Below are 20312 nucleotides of genomic sequence, written 5' to 3'. Positions count from 1 at the left end.
CACATGCATTATCACAGAGCTAGGCTCAATTAACAATATCTTTATGATGGAATTACGTGTTGATCATGTGTACACACATTTCAGGTGTCTGGTCCACATTTCAGCTATTATAAATATTACATTTTAGTTAAAAACAAGTGTTGCTGTTTCCCTTAAAACAAGTGTTTGAATCAATGTGGTAACCAATTTTAGAATTTTGTTACAAACGGTTTGAATATATGATTACAATAAACTTTGAATATTAGTTATTGCCTAACTGATAACCATGTAGTACCATCCGTTTTAACCAACAAATTGCACAATTGAAATTTGAATGTATATATTTTGTCATTTATCTATTAAATAAATTTTTCATCTGGGAATGTAACATAATGTACACTCAGTAACATTTGTCATAATTATTTAGAATATATGTCAACATGTATGCCAACAAGATGACTTCAACTGTATATATTTTGTTTATATTACTTAGTTAATACATTTGAATCTCCAAACTTAAACAAAAAAATACAGGTTTAACAAATTGGCAGTACATATTTAAAACATTTGAAGATTATATCACTGCTTATTATGTTTTTAAATTCTATGACCATCTTTCAACAAGTCCGAAATGAAATGCGTTAAAATGTTGCAGCCACACATAGAAAGGAACACTTTTAGAAATAGACACTTCTTTTGAATGAACCATTGAGGTATACACACTGATTTACTTCAAATTTGAACTTACAGAAAACAAAATCATAACATACACTCTTTATAACATAAATTTAAAGTATGTATTATCAAAGAGTAAATTGTTTATACATTTGTATTGAATAAATTATATTATATTTAAACCATTATTCAGCTTCATCACATTTTACTTTGCCAATTTAGTTGACTTTGTATATCTCAGAATGATTTGTATGTAGATTTATCAATAGTGTTTGAAAAAATCAATATTTAAAACAATCATGTGATTTATTCAGATAACATATTGGGCATGAACAATTATCTTTATGCACATAACTTATTGTTATATAAGTTATATAATTTTCCAACTGGATAAAATAAAATAATTGTCAACTAGAAAGATAAGAGTCTCATATTCCACTATGTCTATCACATTGTGAAAATTACAATTTGCAAATAAATAATTCTGAACCTGAAATATTCTGAATTTTTTACATTTTGTTTCAACAAAAAAATACCACTATATTCGTCTTCTGAATTGTCAAGCAGTGCTGCAAGCTTTGTGCACATTTTAGTGCTTTGGATTTAGTACTGTGGAGTCACATCTGTACAAATATTGTTATTAAAACAGGACACAAATACCCAAAACAAAACCACTTCCAAATATGTAATACATGCACCTCTATGTTTATTTATCCACTCATGATGCCCCCCAGGCCAAAATGACTATTAAATTTACTGGTCTAAAATTAATAGAAAATTCAAGATAGTCCTGTTCTGTCCATTATTAGCTATCAATATTTCACTTTACCTACTTATCAAGTGTTAACTATCAAATAAAATCTTCTCCAATCACTTTGGCAAAATCAAACACTACATAAAAGAGCTCTATAGGGCGGGAGTCAATTTACATAAGGTATATATTAGTAGCCTATGAAAGTGAAATTACTTAATTATTACCAGGTAATTGTACCATGTCCCCGATGATGAATGTCAACAGTCCTGTAGACCCTTTTTACGATCACAGTGGACCCCTTTTTAAAACGTCCCCTTCCCATGAACCCATAGGTTACATACTATTAATTGTTGGATGTTGTGTCAAACAACTGTAAGTCCTTAACATTTCTCTTAAAGTTAATGTAGTTTTGCTTGCTATCACAAAGTTGTGACCATCCAGTTTAGCTGCCCAGTGGTTTTTGCTTTCAAGGTATAATATAATGTATGACGCCACTTATGGATGCGTCAAGACTACTAAAATTAATTAATAGATTATAGAAATTTGCATAACATCAATGGAATCTTTCAAATGGAGGCAAGAAGGGTTTCATTATTCTGGGACATGAAAAAGGAGCAATGTTTGTGTAGTGACCAGAATAAATGAGAAGAGATTGAATTTCAGACTTTAATCTTTTTTCTCAGCTGTACATGAAAAATTGCTTCTACTTTGTTACTTTTCTTGCTAAATTCCCCAACATGCAATGCTATCAACAATTTATGCAAATTATATTTTTTCTGAGCAAAGATTGAGCGCCAGCTTAAAATATATGGTTGAATATTAATTCATTTTATTGAAGAATTTTCAGTCATATGACAATATCCATGTTTTAATACACCAGTTAATTACAGGATTTTGGTTTATTGAACATTTTTCATACATATGCATTCAAATTTCATAACAGTTTCAAGAAATTTTTTAAACACATCTTTCTAGAAATTTTCGATGCGCACAAAGTATACATGCCTATATGTTGCTTAAATGTATCTCTTTTTTTATTGGTCTTTACAATATAATAATATTTGTTGCATTGGTATATTTGTTAAATACATTGAAGCAAATGAATGACATTATCATTTGTTGAGGCAAAATATTGAACTAAGACAAAATGCATTCGATGCATGTTTTCATCAAAGGTTATTATATAACTTTTATATTCCATTAAAAGTTTATAATATTTGTTTAAAGAAAAAAATCTGTACAAGTTTTGTGCTAGTAAAAGCAATATCAGTATGCAAATGAGTGACCATAATACAGTCCCCTATTTTAGGGCCTGATCACAGGTCTGTCTATGGCCTTGGCTCCTGTAGCCATTACCTTAACTGACCCCTAGTGACCTTGATTGAGGGTACAAGCGTTGCTGTCATTGTGTACAGGGGACACATTCAGAAAAAGTGAAAGGGGGCATTTAGGGACACTGGACATTTGCTGGGAACGCAACAAAATTGGACCCCAATGGCTATTATGTTAAAAGGGGCCGTTAATGACAGGTGGTGTTTTATTAATGGACATCCTGTTGCGAGCTGTTGAGGTAACTTTCTAAGGGGCTGACCCTAAATGAAATCTGTTTAATGATTCTCTGAGGACTGGACATTATACATTATAATTTGAATTTTGTATTTTACGCAGACTGTAACACAAAGTAGCAGGGCTTCTGATGTCAAATTTCACTATCCATGAGAAAGTGCTAAAATTGTCATTTGTTTCGGCATGAACGTTTAATGCCGCCTTCAAACAATTTCTATCACAATGAATCTAAAGAGCGTTCGCTTGTACTTAAATAGACATTAATCAATCTTCCGTACTTACCTTGTAACAGTTTGATACCACTTTGAAAGTACTTGCATGTGTAAAATACCTCATTTCATTTGCTTTTCAGCGCTTAAATGTGCGTTTAAACATCAACACGGCATGTAAGATTTGATTTCCCCCCTCTAAAACCTCGTACACTGCTTGATTGTTAGTTTTGTCTTATTGAAAAATAGTTGAATGTAACCGTGGCGATTAGAAACGATATAATTCGTTCTACAATTTGTCAATGCTCTTTAGATGTGACAATAACGTAGTGACGTCACCATCTATGTATAGAATGATTCATTCTATAGAATCATTCATTCTACATTCTATACATGGATGGTGACGTCACTACGTTATTGTCAGTAAGACCGGTGTGTACACAATGATTCATTCTATACATAGATGGTGACGTCACTACGATATTGTCAGTAAGACCGGTGTGTACACAATGCGATATAATTATCATTGTAGTAACGTGATTACACGTCTCATTTTAACGAACTTATTGCTCTTTCCAGAGGAAGCTATATATTTATATTGTTTTATATACACTTAGAAATATACATCGGTAGAAGTGACACCAGCTAAATCATTATAACGTCTAATGTAGTTTTTTTCTCGTTTTGCCTTTACGCATATTTATGCTCCCCGAAAATTTTCGGGGAGCGTACAGTTGCCAGTTTGTCCTTACTTCCTTCCTTCTGTCACACTTTCCGTCACACTTTTGTTACAGTTTCTCATAGCGCCTTCAATATTTTACCGATCTCTTACATATTCGGCATGTAGGTACCTTGCATGTACCGCTACCTTTTGATGAGGTTTGAGGTCACTGGGGTGAAGGTAAAGGTAACCGAGACTAATAATAGATATTCTCAAGGTCACACTTTAGTTACAGTTTCTCATAGCGCCTTCATAAGGGGAGCATTCATTGTTTTATAAAGAAACGACTATTGAACGTTAACAATAAATATCTCCTGATCATGTTTGCAGAGTTTTATTATTCACTTATTTGTACTTTTAATACGAACATTCGTTAAAAACACGGCTGGTAAAATATAATTTTATAAAAAAAAACATTGACAGTGCTTTGATCGAATATAAAAAAGACATGTACTGTCCAAAATACACTATATTAAGCTTCATTTAACATGTTAAGTTTTAACCCCCAGATTGCACTTTTCCTTGATATAACTTGTATATTCCATAACATTGTAAAATATAGTATATTATTGATTCTTGTTGCTTCCTTTTAGAATCTATTTACATGTTAATTTCTTATAGAGCCATATGCTACATTAAAATTACTTAAGTGATTAATGTATGTTTTAGAGTTGAAACGAATTATTTACAAGAAAGTACGGTAAGACAGTAATAATTTGAAATTAATTTTGTTTAAGGAAAAGGAACGTACTGCCTAATATTGTAAGGAGACGGCGCAATTGTTTGCACGGAAAGCAATAAATGGTGCTTTTGCTTTATTTAATAAGTGTATAGGAATATCGAAATACCCATGATGAACGAACTCCACGTGTGTCTGAGTAAGAAACTTTCATGCTATTTCTAATGTGTTAATAGTATTTTCAAGACTTGAAAAGTAAGAGTGTGATTACCTATTTTTGTCAGTTTAAAGTTTCGTAAATCACGTTCAAGTTGTCGTAATAATGTTGATGTTAGCGGCAAAGCTTATTTTTGATGATGATGATGACGATGATAATGATGTTGCTAATGATAATGAATTTAATACTGCTGAAGATTCTGGTTGCAGTGTACTAACGATCATTTATGTTATGGTAGTCGCAGTGGCGATGCTTTGGTGATTATGATACATTCTAACTGTGACTATAATGTTGATGTTTCTATTCAGCTGCTACTTCTTTTACAGCTATGATTATATTTATATTATTATTATTATTAATTATTATTAATTATTATTCATTATTATTATTAATTATTATTAATTATTATTCATTATTATTATTATTTTTTTTATTATTATTATTATTATTATTATTATTATATTCATTATTATTATTATTTTTATTATTATTACTATTATTATTATGGGTGGTGCCAAGCGGGGTATGGTGCGGGAGGAGTCTTCCCTCCCTATTTTTTTTATTTTGGCATTTTTCAAGGTGAATTTTAATGCTTAAAAAAACTTAGTTTTGTTATATAAAATTATGGAATATAGCTAGCAAATCAGCACCTATCTGAAGTTTAAAGCTTTAAAATTGGTGTGACATTCACCCAAATGTTTAAGCATTAGATTTTAGAAATGTATGATATTTTACGACGATTAAAGCAAACTTTGAAAATCAAAATGTATCATAAAGTATGACTGACATATAATCATAATACTTTTTTCTCTTTGACTTTACATATACTTTAATGTTTCAAAGTAAATTATTAATGAAATGTTTTATTTACTACACAGTTTTACTTTCACCATCATCAACAAAGATAAACCATCAAAAGCGTCTACAACTGCGACCTCAAATTTTTCCTTTTTATAACCGTCTTCCGTAGTTTTTTGACGGAACCATTTCAGATATTGAGCTGGTTTTTGGTATGTGAGTTTTTATATGACCAACATATTAAGTGTGAAATACGTTCCGGTCCATTGACATTTGGCAATTATGGCCATTGGAATTAAATTTTTCTCTATAATAACGTTTTCCAGATTTTTTTCGCAACTCTTACCGTTATAAAGGGCTGATAATTATGCTCCCAAGTGGGGTGGCATTAAGCATTCGGACCGTCCGTCCGTCTGGCATTTCATTTTCCGGAGTTTTTTTTTCAAAACGCTTTAAGATACTGACCTGATATTGTGTGTGTGAGTCAACCTACATGACTTACGGATGAAGTATGACTTTCCTTTCGGTCGATTGTTTTTTGGCGAAGTTATGGGCCTTAGACTTGGACAAAAAACTTTCCGGTTCAAATTAATGACAATTAGCCATATCACCTCTCTAATTGCTTCCAATACACTTTTTCCACACATTATTAACGTCAGCAATATATAGACCTTTGCCCTCTTTTATCATTTGCTTCCATTCGCTGCTTCTCTTTCCTTGGCCAATCAAAAGACGTGTGACATCAACCATCGATAGATGATGCATGGGGTCCGGGGTGTGTGTACAAGCGATAAGAAAACATTGCCTTGGTGGCTTATTTCTACTGGCGAGTAAATTAGCGCTTATCCCCTTGTTTATCAGGGACAATACAACGTATCTCCTCGTTTTGGAATGTGTACTATGGCCGTATGGGCCCTTGCCTGAGAGAAAACGTTCAGTAGGCATACTATTAAAAACAAATTCCTAACTTGACAGCCAGCTGTGTGTGTGTGGGGGGGGGGGCGGGCCCCAGGGCCCATGGCCTAAGTACGAGCCTGATTACTATTATTATTATTATTATTATTATTGTTATTATTATTATTATTATTATTATTATTATTATTATTATTATTATTATTATTATTATTATCATTATTATTATTATTATTATTATTTTATTATTATTATTATTATGCATGAACATGTACTAATGCTACGGCTGCTTCTTTTTTCCGATGCTGTTGCTGCTACTGCTTATGCTGCTTATGACGATGATGTAATCGATGAAGGTGACGAAGATGATGCTAAGAGTGTATTGATAGATCTATGGTAAGGGAACTGCCTAGATGCCAGGCATGGAATTGCATTCATTGACGAGAATCTTCTTATATCGGTACATAATCATTAAAATTTATATGATTTTGAGTTGGATACCTTGTATATATATATATTTGATAGTGATTTTTTGCTCAGAAAAGTTGATTGTTCGTTATAATATGATTATTTATCATTCAAAATGATGTTTTCACAAATTAATATCATAGCCACACGCTAACCACCTATGACGATGGTAATGACATAAACTTTGCGTTCATCAGCATTGTCCTCATGATGTCCATGATCATTTTTTTATCGTTGTCCTTTCGCATTCTATCAGCAAAAAGAATTATTGTACCCAGTTCATGGATGTTAGTAAACGTAATCAGACACACTGTAACTGTCAGGCATTGCATTACTTACCTATACTTTGTGGACATAGATGTTACTTATTTTTATGTGGCATGTATATTTATTGGCATTATATGTGTGATGATTAAAACAACTGTATCAATGTGATCAGGTATTACGTGAAGAAACGACAATTAATGAACACATGAGGTATGCAAACTAAATTACTAAATTCTGTGTGTGTGTGTGTGTGTGTGTGTGTGTGTGTGTGTGTGTATAGAAAAGTAAATGAAACGTGTAGATAATGAAAACCCTTGTTTTAATAATGTTTACGTTAATTATTATATTAAGGTGACACTCATAGAAAAAAGGAATGTCTGTATTCTCGAACATGATGTTGATGAAAACGTTATTGCAAACAAACATGCACACTGTCCTCTACATGCGCCAACACTCCTCGTCGCAAAGTCTACCAGTATTCGGTTATGACTTATGACATATTTCAGTCCCTCGCTTTGCTCGCAATGAGGCAATATTTTAAAACCTAATAATTATTGTTGCATGACAATAAAAAAGCTAAATCACTTCTTAAAAAACAAATCAAGATGTTCATAATCAATAAATTAAATAGTCGGTTCTTACTTTGTACGGTGACTCACGCCACACACTAAATTTTGTATCATGGAGCTATTAGAATTTAATTCGAAAGTTACAAAGACAACAACACAACATCGTCTTTGACGATGCTGGAACAGCGTCGTCTAAGGTTTGATAACCAGTCAAAAAATCTTCACAATGGGAACCTATGTAAAAGACCGAGCCAGTCCGATTGAGATAACTCGATTTTTCAGTTACTTCCCTTGGCATTCGCCACTGCATAGGAGATTGCTCGTTGATTTTCATTGATAACATTCTCCTAGCAGAGTTGTCGTTCGTGTTGATAAAGGTAAATATTAATAGAACAGCATATCCTGGGGAAACAGATTCAATAAGTATATCAGAACGTTAATTTAAAATTAGTAATTTTACATCCATTTTATTTTTATGGACCAATGAAACAACTATATATTTTCTCTATTTTGTTTGAGATTTGTTCTCGATTTAGTAAATAAATTGCGAATAAAACATTTAAAATAAACTTTTTACGTGATCACAAAACTAAAGAATGCGAACAATTTCGAACCTGCAAATTGTAAACGCTGCACTGCTATGATATATATAGATATAACAACATCTCTTTTTGTAATTGTCCGTCCCGCTAGCGCAGTGGCAAGGACATTCGCTTTTTCACCTTTACGACACCGGTTCGATTCCCGCTCCCGGCGCAATGTTATATTTTGTCTGTTTTGTGGTCACCATTCCGGACAGGTGTTTTTTTCCGGATAATCTCACCCCCGCAGCATTTGACCATATAAAAAATTAAAAAGTATTTCAGTACAAAACAAATAGCTGGAAATTGCAGCTATCATTCAAAATTCGTCCCAACTGTCTTCAATCTAATCTAATTAGGTAGGATTGCTGGACACACTCCGGGTCCCAACATTATGCAGCCTCAGCGCGGAGGTAACTCATTACCTTGGAAAAACACAAATACACAGACTGGGTGCAGCCTAGGCGCGTATATACTCAAACAAGGCAACAAACTCAAGTGCGGGCACAATCATTTAAAATTTACATATTGAATACGATATTCTAACAGAAATTACACAACCACCTAAGTGTACATACCATGTTTGATATTTCGTTCGATTGTTAGATTTCAGCATATACATGTATAAGGTCATTTAGCTATTAGTTAACTTATCCATATGTTCGTGGGCAAACTCGGATAGTCAAGTGCTCATACGATTGAGCTCACATGGTCCGGCTATGTGCTCATACCTACTTTCGAGAATCATCATGAAGGTATTGCCATACTTAATGAACAAGAATGTGACCAGCCTCCCAGTTTCGCTCAATGGGTCAAGTTACCCACGGGTACTACTTCCCCGTACCCCTAAACTTTTTTTCGTACCAAAAATGTTTCGTACGCAATTTTTTTTCGTACCAATTTTTTTTTCGTACCCAAAATTTTCGTACCCATTTTTTTTTATCGTACCCAAATGTTCGTATCAACATACACAATTGTGGTGATATAGATAGACTTAAATTGATGTTTTATATCCATCCTCTTCAAAAGCATCGTCACACCAGTACTGTCAGTACTTTGATTTATTTGTGTTATGGAATCAAATCGATGCCAGCGATGGCATCGATTACAATTTGAAATGGTATTAAGTCTGTTATATAATACGAGGGGGTGATATCAAAGGTGGAAGTAACGTACCCTGGATAGTGGTTTTTTTTTTTTAGGAGCCCAATATATTCAAATAAATATATAAAATCATGTTTAATGAGAAATAAATTGACAAAGAGCCATGAAAAAAAAATCCCCACCCTCTGATATTGGAATCATAAGAAGGTCATTAACTAGAATTTATCATAGACCTGTCTTCGCGGGCCGCAAAAATGTCAAAAGTAGCTTTAATCAAATGCATCCCTTGATCCTCCTATCGGCAATTGGACAACCTTTCAAAAAAATTAACTTAAAAAAAATTCTGTCCAGCCGTTTACTCACAGTCGGTCGATAACCAAGTACTATTTCCAGTCCGTTTATCAACCCGAATAAATCTTCGACACACTATCAAACAAATTTTTTAGTTTTTGCCCCTTAATCAATAGCTCGCGTCCTATTCCCGGGAAACATTTAAGTATTCTTAATTTTTCCCGAGGTACATTTAAGTAGTGCCAGGGCCGAAAATGACCAATCAAGTTTAAATAGATTGACCGTCAATCACTAAATGTCCAAGTTTAATGATTGGATGTATATGCTGGGTTGATTGACGGCGAAGGTTTCGTCTTCAATGAACATGAACACACTGTTTCTTCCACGAATGCAACAAATTTGTATTTATTGCAATATTCAAGTCAGTAGGAACATAAACTACGTTTATTTTCTAATGAAAGTCGATTGTCTGAAGCATACAACAACACAAAGTACCGTGTACACGTATATCATATATGAATAAACAACACGTTGATCGTTTGCAATTGGACCACTAAGATCAAGGACCCCACACACACGCGCGCATACGAGCTCACAGACATACTTGCAAGCACGCGCACACAAATATACATTTGAAGCGGACACATACATCTTTAATATGATAAATTAAACATAGTGCATTTGAACACTAACGTCAATAAAGAAATCTGGAAAATGCATGGGTATATCATATATGCATACTATATTGCAAAGTTTCCGGCAGTTGCATCATTTTACAGTGTGCGGCAGTGACATATTGAACAACATCATAATGAACATGATATGTGTAAGTAACTTAAACAATATGAAAGAATGGATAAACCGTTGAAGGTAACAATATAGCGTTTCTGGTTTTGGAATCATGATTGTAAGATAATTATTTCTGTGCATAACAAATCAATCCAGTGCTTTAAAATAATGCTTCAACAGATAACAAGTTAACCACATTAATCACAGAAGTTTTACATACTTTTTGACTTGAATTGAATACATGATTGAATATTACAATTGGAAATACAAATACTCGACATGCAAACTTGCATAATACATAGGAAGGACAACCACGCCATATGGGCGAATATACAACAACGAAAATAATATGGTTATAACTATCATTAAGGGACTAAATATGCTTGGATTCTTACATGGTGAATGTAATTTTTGTCCATATTTAATCATACACGTATTTTTCATATTCATACACTCAAACTTCTATACTCCTTTCACTTGTTATTTTATTTCTCTCCGTTTCATAATGTATATTTTGCTAAAAGCTTTTTTTGTTAAACACCAATGCATGTGCACTCTCTGCTGTACTTTTCGCCAAGTCTCGCCTATCAGGTTTCTTGTAAAAGCATGCCTAAAACAGTTATATGGTCATTTATATTAACCAAACCATATTTTATATAATTGAAGGGTATTGTACATTTCTGAACATACGGGCATTTATTTTGCACTTTTTGTGAATATCATGTACATTGTGATCTTGTCCAACTTTAGATCGGTAAATAATAAGTAAATCATATTCGTGTATATAACCGACATTGTTCTCAATATTATGTATGTATGTATATATTTTTAGACATTTTTTTGGAATGCACTACATGTAAAATATTTTCAACGAGATCATATTTTTCAAGTATATGGTAAAATAAAACATCTTAAACATAATCCGATCCTATATTGCTTACACTTTTTATGAATAAGCTAACTACTAAATTAAGTTCTCACACCATTCGATTCACAGTTCGGTGTGGCCTGTTGATCACAGTTCGTCCTTGACTCGGGCCTCTTTCTTGTTCAGAAGTTCGCAAACGGACTGCAGACGATTCTCGGACAGCGCGAGAATCTCGTCACGTGACAGGTGCACGCGCGCGTTGTTTGGCGTCATCAAGTGGAAGACCTCGTCTGGCGTCGGAGTTAGATTAGCTTCCTATAAAAGCCACCAAAAACAGGCGATTAACACATATTTTTTGACATTCAGTTGTTGTGTTCAATACCACCACATTTATCACCATTCCATCATCATCATCATCATCATCATCATCATCATCATCATCATCATCATCATCATCATCATCATCATCATCATCATCATCATCATCATCATAAGCAGCAAAAGCAGAAGCAGCAGTAGCATCATCAGCATCACCGCAATCATCATAATCACCGCAACCATCATCATCACAATCAATAAACCACATTCCTCATCAAAACCACCACCGTCACTCTATCCATCGTAATCATCATTTCCACCTCCACCATCACGATAATAATCAAAGCGCTGAAGGCACTGAAGATGTTCGCTATTGCATAATTCAACACGCAATTCATTTTTGAAAATCAATCGCAAGTTTGAAATGAACACACGCAACTCAACTTTATAAAGTGTGTGTCATAGCGCACGGGTCGAGTTTTGTGTGCACTTTTTATCATCCCTATTATTTCATAGAAATAACTAAGACAAAATAAAAACAACATGCTTTTTGGAAGTTCTGAAAGCATAGAAAGTATGATGAAAATGGTAATGATAACTTAATATAAAGAAAATTTGCAGTCACCATATTAAAGGAATATTTTTTTCTTATATCAAATGACTATCTCACCAAGAATATAAATTCATAATGAAAGTTCCGTGTACAAAACTTTTGATTTTTGACACCATATACAATTCAAAATATACAACAATCTTCGTATCTTGTATATGGAGGAATAAAAGTATATAAACATTGCTGTTTATGCTTTACTTATTACCCGAGCAGTTCACACGGTGTCAACAACGCTAACATAAACATAGGTATAGAGCACTCATGCGCTTTTAGGCGTAGCTGTTTCAGTTTTCATCTTAGTGACTTTTACATAACGCCAACAGACACGCATAAATATTTTCGAATATTTAATAAGCTGATTCGAGATACAACCTCTGAATTTTTGCTACATCACTGCGTATGTGCTCAATTCAAAGGATGTAGCACTGTTCAGTGTAAGGAATTCCGGACTACTCTCTGTATGCTCAAACGACACAAATTGTGGCCCTGTTACAATTACGCGTTACAATCCATCTCGCAAAATTTCACTTTCGCCTCCAAGATGAGAAAACAATCATTAGCGAAATAGTATAGTGTCACGATAAGAGAAAATCGTTTAATTATCATACCACAATGTTTGCCGTACTTGGTCAGCACGTCTGGAAATCATTCCTTAATGTGTGGATAGGCTGCCATTATTAACAAGTTTGCTATTTTCAATTCAATTTTGTATCAAAAAGCATTGTTCTTAAATGTGGCATTTTCAATTCGCAATGAGATTTGTAATGACCCTCGTCATGTGAAAATGGGTCTTATTCCATATGCGCCCATCATATAAATAGCCCACTCAGCTATCACTCCTTCTGGAAAGGAGAAACATAACATATTGAGTGATTTTAAAGCGAACAGCATCGCCTATGGCCTGACTGCGCAAAAGCACATGTTGGGTTTAACAAACGCTTGCCGAAACGCATAAGACCCATTTTCGCATGACGGCGCTATTGACGTGTGATTTAAATGTGTCGAAAGAAAACTGCGTTTAAATCAAATATAAACATACGATATATTTCGATAGTGAAGAAAGATACTCATAACAAGGCATATGAGGACACATATGAAGTGCTCTCCCGTAGTATATTTTTTATTTTACTCACACTTATGTGTGGTTTGACAATGCTAACACACATTTCATGCGGTGAATATGCAGCTTACAAGTGAAAAACACCACACAATAGTTTAACATTTGTTTAATAGTATTTAATTATTTAGAAAAGTAAATTGCTAATTTTATTTCAAAGTCAGCGTGTACGCCGACTACATTTTTAAAAGACATTTATTGTTATAAATATATTTAATATAATATATTAGGTTGTTTTCGGTTTTAGCGATTAAAAAGCATTTTCGAGGTTGCCTATAGTATGCCTGTAGTAATTCATGAACTCATATCCAACTGTCTATGTATTGAGAACTGTGAATATAAACAAGCTTAACCTTCTACTAACCTTCTGCTATTGCATTCGTATTATTATTATAAATTGTTTGTTATATTCGGGTTTAGCAATTATGAAACTTTTTTTTGTCTATCGTATCGCTGAAGTTATTATTGAACTTATGTTCAACGTTTTATAAATTGAGAATATAAACAAAGACCTATAGATAATATGGGTCTTTGATATAAATAAGCGTCAACTTTTTCCCGAATCTCTCATTTTACGACCTGTACTACGTCATTGAGTTGTATGCGAGAACGTAACCTATTGCGTTGTTATAACCCGTAAACTTTCCTTTGTTTATCGACAGACGCATCTATTAATAGCCTCATATATCATGAATGCCAAAACAACCGGGAAAAAGAACCACGTGACCAAATAGGACGCAAAACGCAAATACCATGCGACTACGACTTTTATTATGTAAGAAAGCTCCGCAATTCCTTTGAAGTCGGAGCCTTGTGATTGCTATTACTTAAATAATTGACCTCTAACTGAAGTAAGCAAAGGAAACGCAGCACCTAATTGACCCATTCCTTCTATGTGCGAAGGCAGATTGAATTTTACTAATGTATGGTTTGCCTATTATAACAAACATAATAATGCGGTAAATATGCGACTAACAAGTAAAAAACACTATAATTAAACTTTTGTTTTGAATTAAGTTATTTAGAAAACAAAATTCCAAACCTTATTTCAAAACAGCAAGACTAGAGAATATTATTGTTATATTTAAATGTTTTTTTAACAGTTTCAGCGATAATGAAACATTTTTTTTATGTTGTCTATCGTATCCCTGTAATAATTGTTGAACTCGTGGTCAACGTATTATTAATTGAGACCTGTGAATATAAACAAGCGTAACCTTATACTACTGCGTTATTCTCACACGGACTCCCCTTTGTTTATCGCCAGCCTCAGATTTATGAATGAGCTGAGCGAAAATACTACGTCACGCACACGCAGCAGAAAGTGGACTATTTTAATCATTCATAAACAATCTCCTCCGCGACACGTACAATACGATCATTGTTCATTGATTCTTTTCTATAAAACACCGTTCGAAAATATTGAATGTAACACGATATTAATATAATGTTGCCATTTGTGAATACACATAATTGGAGAACTCAAACCTCTTGCATAAATTATACAACTCTTTCTTGCGCGGATACGCAAGCGGGTATTGGGTTAATCATACCTAGTCGTATCGACCTGAATTTCACACTAAGCACTTTAGACGGGCGCTAAAGCGCCCATCTAAAAATTACATTCTCGTCATCAACAACAACTACTACTACTTACATGCGCATGCGCGTCCTCGTAGAAGTGCACAAACTGGTCTCTGTGTAACTGATCTCCGTCGCGAAGCAACAGAAGAAGCAAGCGCCTCAGGGAGCGGGGTACAAGTGCTCTGTCACTTAGACGCTGCAGCATAAAACGCATATGTTTTGACTACTAGATACCTTTCAGGTTATTGAATCTTAAAACCCTTCCAGTCTTGACACGGAGTTCACGTTTTCGTAATCTACAGGATATGGGGATTTGATGAAACAATATGTCCACATAGATTTCATTTAATCTTTATTTAAAACTATGACAACGAAGCTAATTATGCCTGGCGCTCGTCGAAAAATAATTTGATATATTTTATAGATAGCATAATGGTTGGAATGATTGCATCAATAGTTAAAACCTTGAACTGAAGAAACTACAAATATGTTGTCTGCATTACCATTTCTCCATCACTGTACGTCCACATGAACTCGACATCGGCAAGGGAAAGTTTCTTGTTCTCAGCTTCCGGTTCAGCATCGCCTTTCGAAGCCTTCTTTTCTTTCTTCTTCCGTTTGCCGCTACCCGATTCGTCCGGACAATCTAGACTCTCATATGCAACCGAGGGTGCGAACTGTACGGTGTACGAAATACTCCGACCAAATGCTCGAACTTGATGGAGGTAGCCTAAAAAAGTCATCAAATTTAAATTACCTGGGGGAACGAAGATGCAGCCCCTCTTCCTGCGGGTACGGATATGCATTTCCCACTACCTTCGGGTACAAAGATGCAGCCCCTCCCCCTAAAAAGGCCCATATCCTCGGGTACGAAGAAACAGTCCCCCCTACCTTCGGGTATTAAAGAACAGTCCTCCTACCTGCGGGTACGAATATCCGGTCTTTCTACCTGCGGGTACGAAGTTAGAGCCCCCCTACCTGCGGGTACGAATATCCAGTCCTTCCCTACCTGCGGGTACGAAGTTACAGCCCCTACCTGCGGGTACGAAGATGCAGTCCCCCTGCCAGAGGGTGGACCACACCCAGGGCGTCTCTGCTATCTTGGGATTCTTGTAGGCGTTAATCATGTCCATGTCCATCGGAGAATGACCTGACCCGGAGTTAGGATACTGAAATCAAGTCTTCCAAGTTCAGGTACAGAAATACACGTTTTATTGTATAATTATATATTTTATTTTTTCACTTTTTACATGTCATATTTTTGCTGTTGAGTTTGGCTTTTATTTCATTTTATGTGTGTTAATCTTTGTACCTTTTAACTTTTTCTTTTGATTTGAGACACTGGAACATAAACGTCTATTGCACTCTGAGTTCGATAATTACAACATAAATTTTACTATTAAATTGTTATGATACTGATTTCGAAACTGATAAAACACACAAAGTTTAAGTTTAGGTACTTAAACCATGCATATTGTGTTAGATAGCTATGTGATTCTTAATACTGAAACAAATTCATCAAGTGTACACAAAAACATGTCCATCGCTGTGAAGTTGGATACTAAAAATACAAATGACAATCAAGAATAGAGGGTCCATAAAAGAGCCATTTAAACCAACTAAAGAAAGACAATTCCCCTGGGAGCAGAATTATAAGGGAAAGCTCTCTATTGATTGTTAGCAAGGTAAAAAGTCAAGTATATCGATAGATTTTAGTTATTTGTAATTTTCATTTAAAACCTTTATGTCATGTGCATTGTAATGCTTAAAATATGTATATGACTTATCCTACGTTTGTCTTTCAGTCGTCAGATTTCTCTTACATTTCTTTTGCATATATATCAATGCGTTTGTTGACTGCATGTAGCTTGAGAAATAACAGACATAAAACAAAATGGCCGGCAATCAAAGGGGATAATAAGGATCAAAACCGATGCAAGTGATACAATTTGTATTGTAATATTGTTTTTTTTTTGCTGTTCAAAGCACCCCGCAAAGCGTGTTAAGTGTTAAGGGAACCAAACAAAAAATCACAAACGATAAAATGTGATTGAATGAATTAAAGTACGTACATGTATATTTTACTTCAGTGAATCCGAATACTTTAATACATGTACATGTTTATTGTGATGTTTCTCCGGAAAAAGTAAGAACAAGACAAATGCATATTTTCTCACAGTGGGTTCGAAGTTGAAGACGCTCTGGTACTGGTCCTCGATCAGAATGAAGTCCTTCCGGCCGTCCAGCACACAGTGGACGTTGTGGTCGCCATGGGAGTGCAGCAGAGACGCCGTGCCACCGGAACTCATCCACACTTCTGCTTCCGTCAGGCGATCTCTGTATGTCCCACACGAGAGCACGTCCGGTAGCTGAAACAGAGCAGCGTTTAAGTGATTGCAGAGCAATCATTGAGGCGGCATTATTATATTATTCATGTTCAATGTCATCATAATCATTCTTCATCAGTAACACTATTATTATCATCATTTTTAATTTTATTTTAACCCGTACTTCAGTTATAAATAATGTTATTGTGAAGTTGCAAAATCATAATTTGCTTCATCATCAACACCAAACACAACAACAACATAAAACACCACATTAAAATCAGCAACGTGATCATCAACACCAACATTAGCAGCAGCAGCATCAAAAACATAAGCAACTTCAGAAGCATTAACAACAACACCATATTCATTAGCAGTTGAAGCAGCAGCACCAGTATTGTATAGGTAATCTTTTAACAAACTAGTAATACTATAAGTTAGATTATAATAAAAATTTGAAGATACAGACGTTACTTATACATGTACATTAAGGTTAACCAATTAATTTGTGGACTGTAAAAGTCTAAAGTCGGTCACGTGATTAAATTCGCGAAGTCGTTTGTAGAAACCGTCCGCCCAATAGTTTACAAATCAAAGTTGTAAATATTTCCTTTTTTGTTAATAACACAGAATTATAAATATGGAAGCTCACCGGAAGTTCTTTCCGCATGACTTCATGAACTGTTGACGTGAGATACCAGTTCTCGTACTTATAGTCCATGAGGAACTTTCGGAAGAGCATGCGCCGCTTGGTTGTGTGTGGATCTCGGTTCATGACCTCTTTCTTCACCGTAATGGTCATATTCAGCATTCCGTACCTGGAGCCATAGTAGGAATAGTCGTGAAATCATTGGCCCGAATAATTAAGCGTATTTCGTGAATTTTTCCCCACAAAAAGAAGAACATACGAATACCAGCGAAGAAGTTTTCCTTACGCCGCGTCATGTTCAGCCAGTAACAAGTAATCTTGCCTATAAATATATAAAACATCTTCAGACGTAACTGTCAACTTAAATTGATATTTCAACTAAGATCAGTTAGCTTCAGTTCTGTAGTGCCAAATTAATTTACCAGTATTTCCATGAACACCAGAGGGACGTTATCAATTAGGCTAAATGCTCAAAGACTCACTTTTCCTTTAAGTAATTATCCTCCTCCCACTTCTCGGTTACTGCGGCTTCTTTCAGGACCCCTCGCATCACGGCGGGCCTTCCGGTCTTCACGTACCTGATGTAGAACGTGGAAGGCGACAACGCATCCTTTTCCTCTCGAACCTTTCCTTCCGGTTTCCTCTGCCATCCTGATGGTTAAATTCCAGTAAATTGTAACAAATTTCTTGTGCCCATTATCTTATTCGTTAATCTCATTATTTACCATGTACGTAATTGTAATATATCGTCGCTGTAGTACGAAGGACATTCTGCATACATAATCGACCAGATGAGATACGCCATTCTCGGTCTGAGTTGACCAATGCAATATGTTTGCGATAGACAAAATACACATACCATTTAATACGTGCCCCACTCGTACTGTTTCCGTTGTATTAAATGGGCCGTCCAACAGATTTTGGCATGTATTGAAGCTTGTCATTAAATGCTTTAAATGCTTTATATTGATAAATTTAAACATTTGAACTAAAAATCTCCAGTTAAAAAAACAAGAATACAATTTTAAAAAAAGGAAAAAAGTAACCCTCAACAGAGCTCGAACCACTGACCCCTGGATTCCTGGAGTAAAAAGCCTCCTGCCTACACCACTCGACCATCCACGCTCACATTCAGAATAGATGTATTGTTTAGCTATATAAGCAATCCTCGTAGTTTCCCAAAATATCGAATCGCGTCGATACGACGCTTTATCTGTTGGACGGCCCCTTTAACGTTTCAAAAGAATGCTTACTGCATTATAGTTACACATTACGCCAACAAGCGTAGGATTGACATATCGTTCTCAAATCCCTGAAGATATCACAAATAAGATTCAAATATACTCAATAATGAACGTTGCATTCAACTCAACCCTTTTAGTTGTCTTATATATGTGTTCCCAAATAAGATACGATGCCATTAACAACAAAAAGAGAACTTAAATAACGTGCTCACCAAGCGGTCGAAGATGCCCCTCGGGGATTCCCGGAACGTTCTGGGTGTTCACAGGCGGAAAAGGCACGTCAGTTTTCATGTCCTTGATGAAGCTTGTCTTGCCGTCGACGTAGAGTAAGTACGTTCCAAGCACTAACGCCGCAAACGTAAACCGCGTCATACTTAGAACGTTTCGTCGATTTGCAATGTAAGTGTGCCGTTAGATATTTTGGATATGAGAACAATCACTTAATACCGACTTTTAGGTGTTTTTAGTTATTTCAGTTTGATTCGATCACTTTAACGTGAGTAATTTGTATCTCCAGCGTTTCTTCAAATATAGAATATAAATAAGTGTATAATTTTTAATTCAATAAAATTATGTTACAAAACTAGCGGAGCATAGCACTTCTACCGCACTCTTATTTCCACGTATTTTACATGCAACGTGTATTATTGGACACGAAGAAGTGTGACATCACCGGCTAAGTTTGAATGGAAGAAATTGATATAAATTGATATAACTAAACAAGCTATAGGCGACAGCTTGGAGGAAAAGGCATGAAGGTTAGACATCACTAAATCGATATCCAAGCTGTTTCGTGGCCGTTCAGTGACTGGACTAAACATCCTGCCACTGATGAATCCATATATATATCCGAAGTGCAGACTAAAACAATGAACAATTTGAATATTTATCAGTTATCAACCATTCGATCGCCATGATGATCATGTTCATCCACGCCCGCTTCCTCATCCTAATAATCATGTGGTCATTACAATCATGATCATCATAAGCGACAGCATTAGCATGATAATGGT

The 20312-nt window shown here is 35.0% G+C and overlaps 1 protein-coding gene across 2 annotated transcripts; it reads right to left on the bottom strand.

Annotated features, from left to right (window-relative positions):
* Positions 1-10166: 10166 nt before the first annotated feature.
* LOC127858702 (uncharacterized) lies at positions 10167-20021 on the bottom strand. Of its 2 annotated transcripts, XM_052395933.1 has the most exons (9): positions 19512-20021; positions 18538-18706; positions 18059-18224; positions 17257-17448; positions 16116-16248; positions 15583-15809; positions 15153-15275; positions 11563-11762; positions 10167-11189 (listed from the first exon to the last, which is right to left on the bottom strand). In XM_052395933.1, the coding sequence occupies exons 1-8, from the start codon at positions 19669-19671 to the stop codon at positions 11595-11597; spliced, it is 1338 nt and encodes a 445-aa protein (XP_052251893.1). In that variant the 5' UTR covers positions 19672-20021; the 3' UTR covers positions 10167-11189; positions 11563-11594. The 2 variants fall into 2 exon arrangements, with proteins under 2 accessions (XP_052251893.1, XP_052251892.1); XM_052395932.1 differs by having other exon boundaries at positions 10167-11762.
* Positions 20022-20312: the final 291 nt, after the last annotated feature.

This window comes from Dreissena polymorpha, chromosome 14 (genome assembly GCF_020536995.1).
Source record: "Dreissena polymorpha isolate Duluth1 chromosome 14, UMN_Dpol_1.0, whole genome shotgun sequence".
Classification (NCBI taxonomy): domain Eukaryota; kingdom Metazoa; phylum Mollusca; class Bivalvia; order Myida; family Dreissenidae; genus Dreissena; species Dreissena polymorpha.
This window is presented reverse-complemented; position numbering and strand designations above follow the sequence as displayed.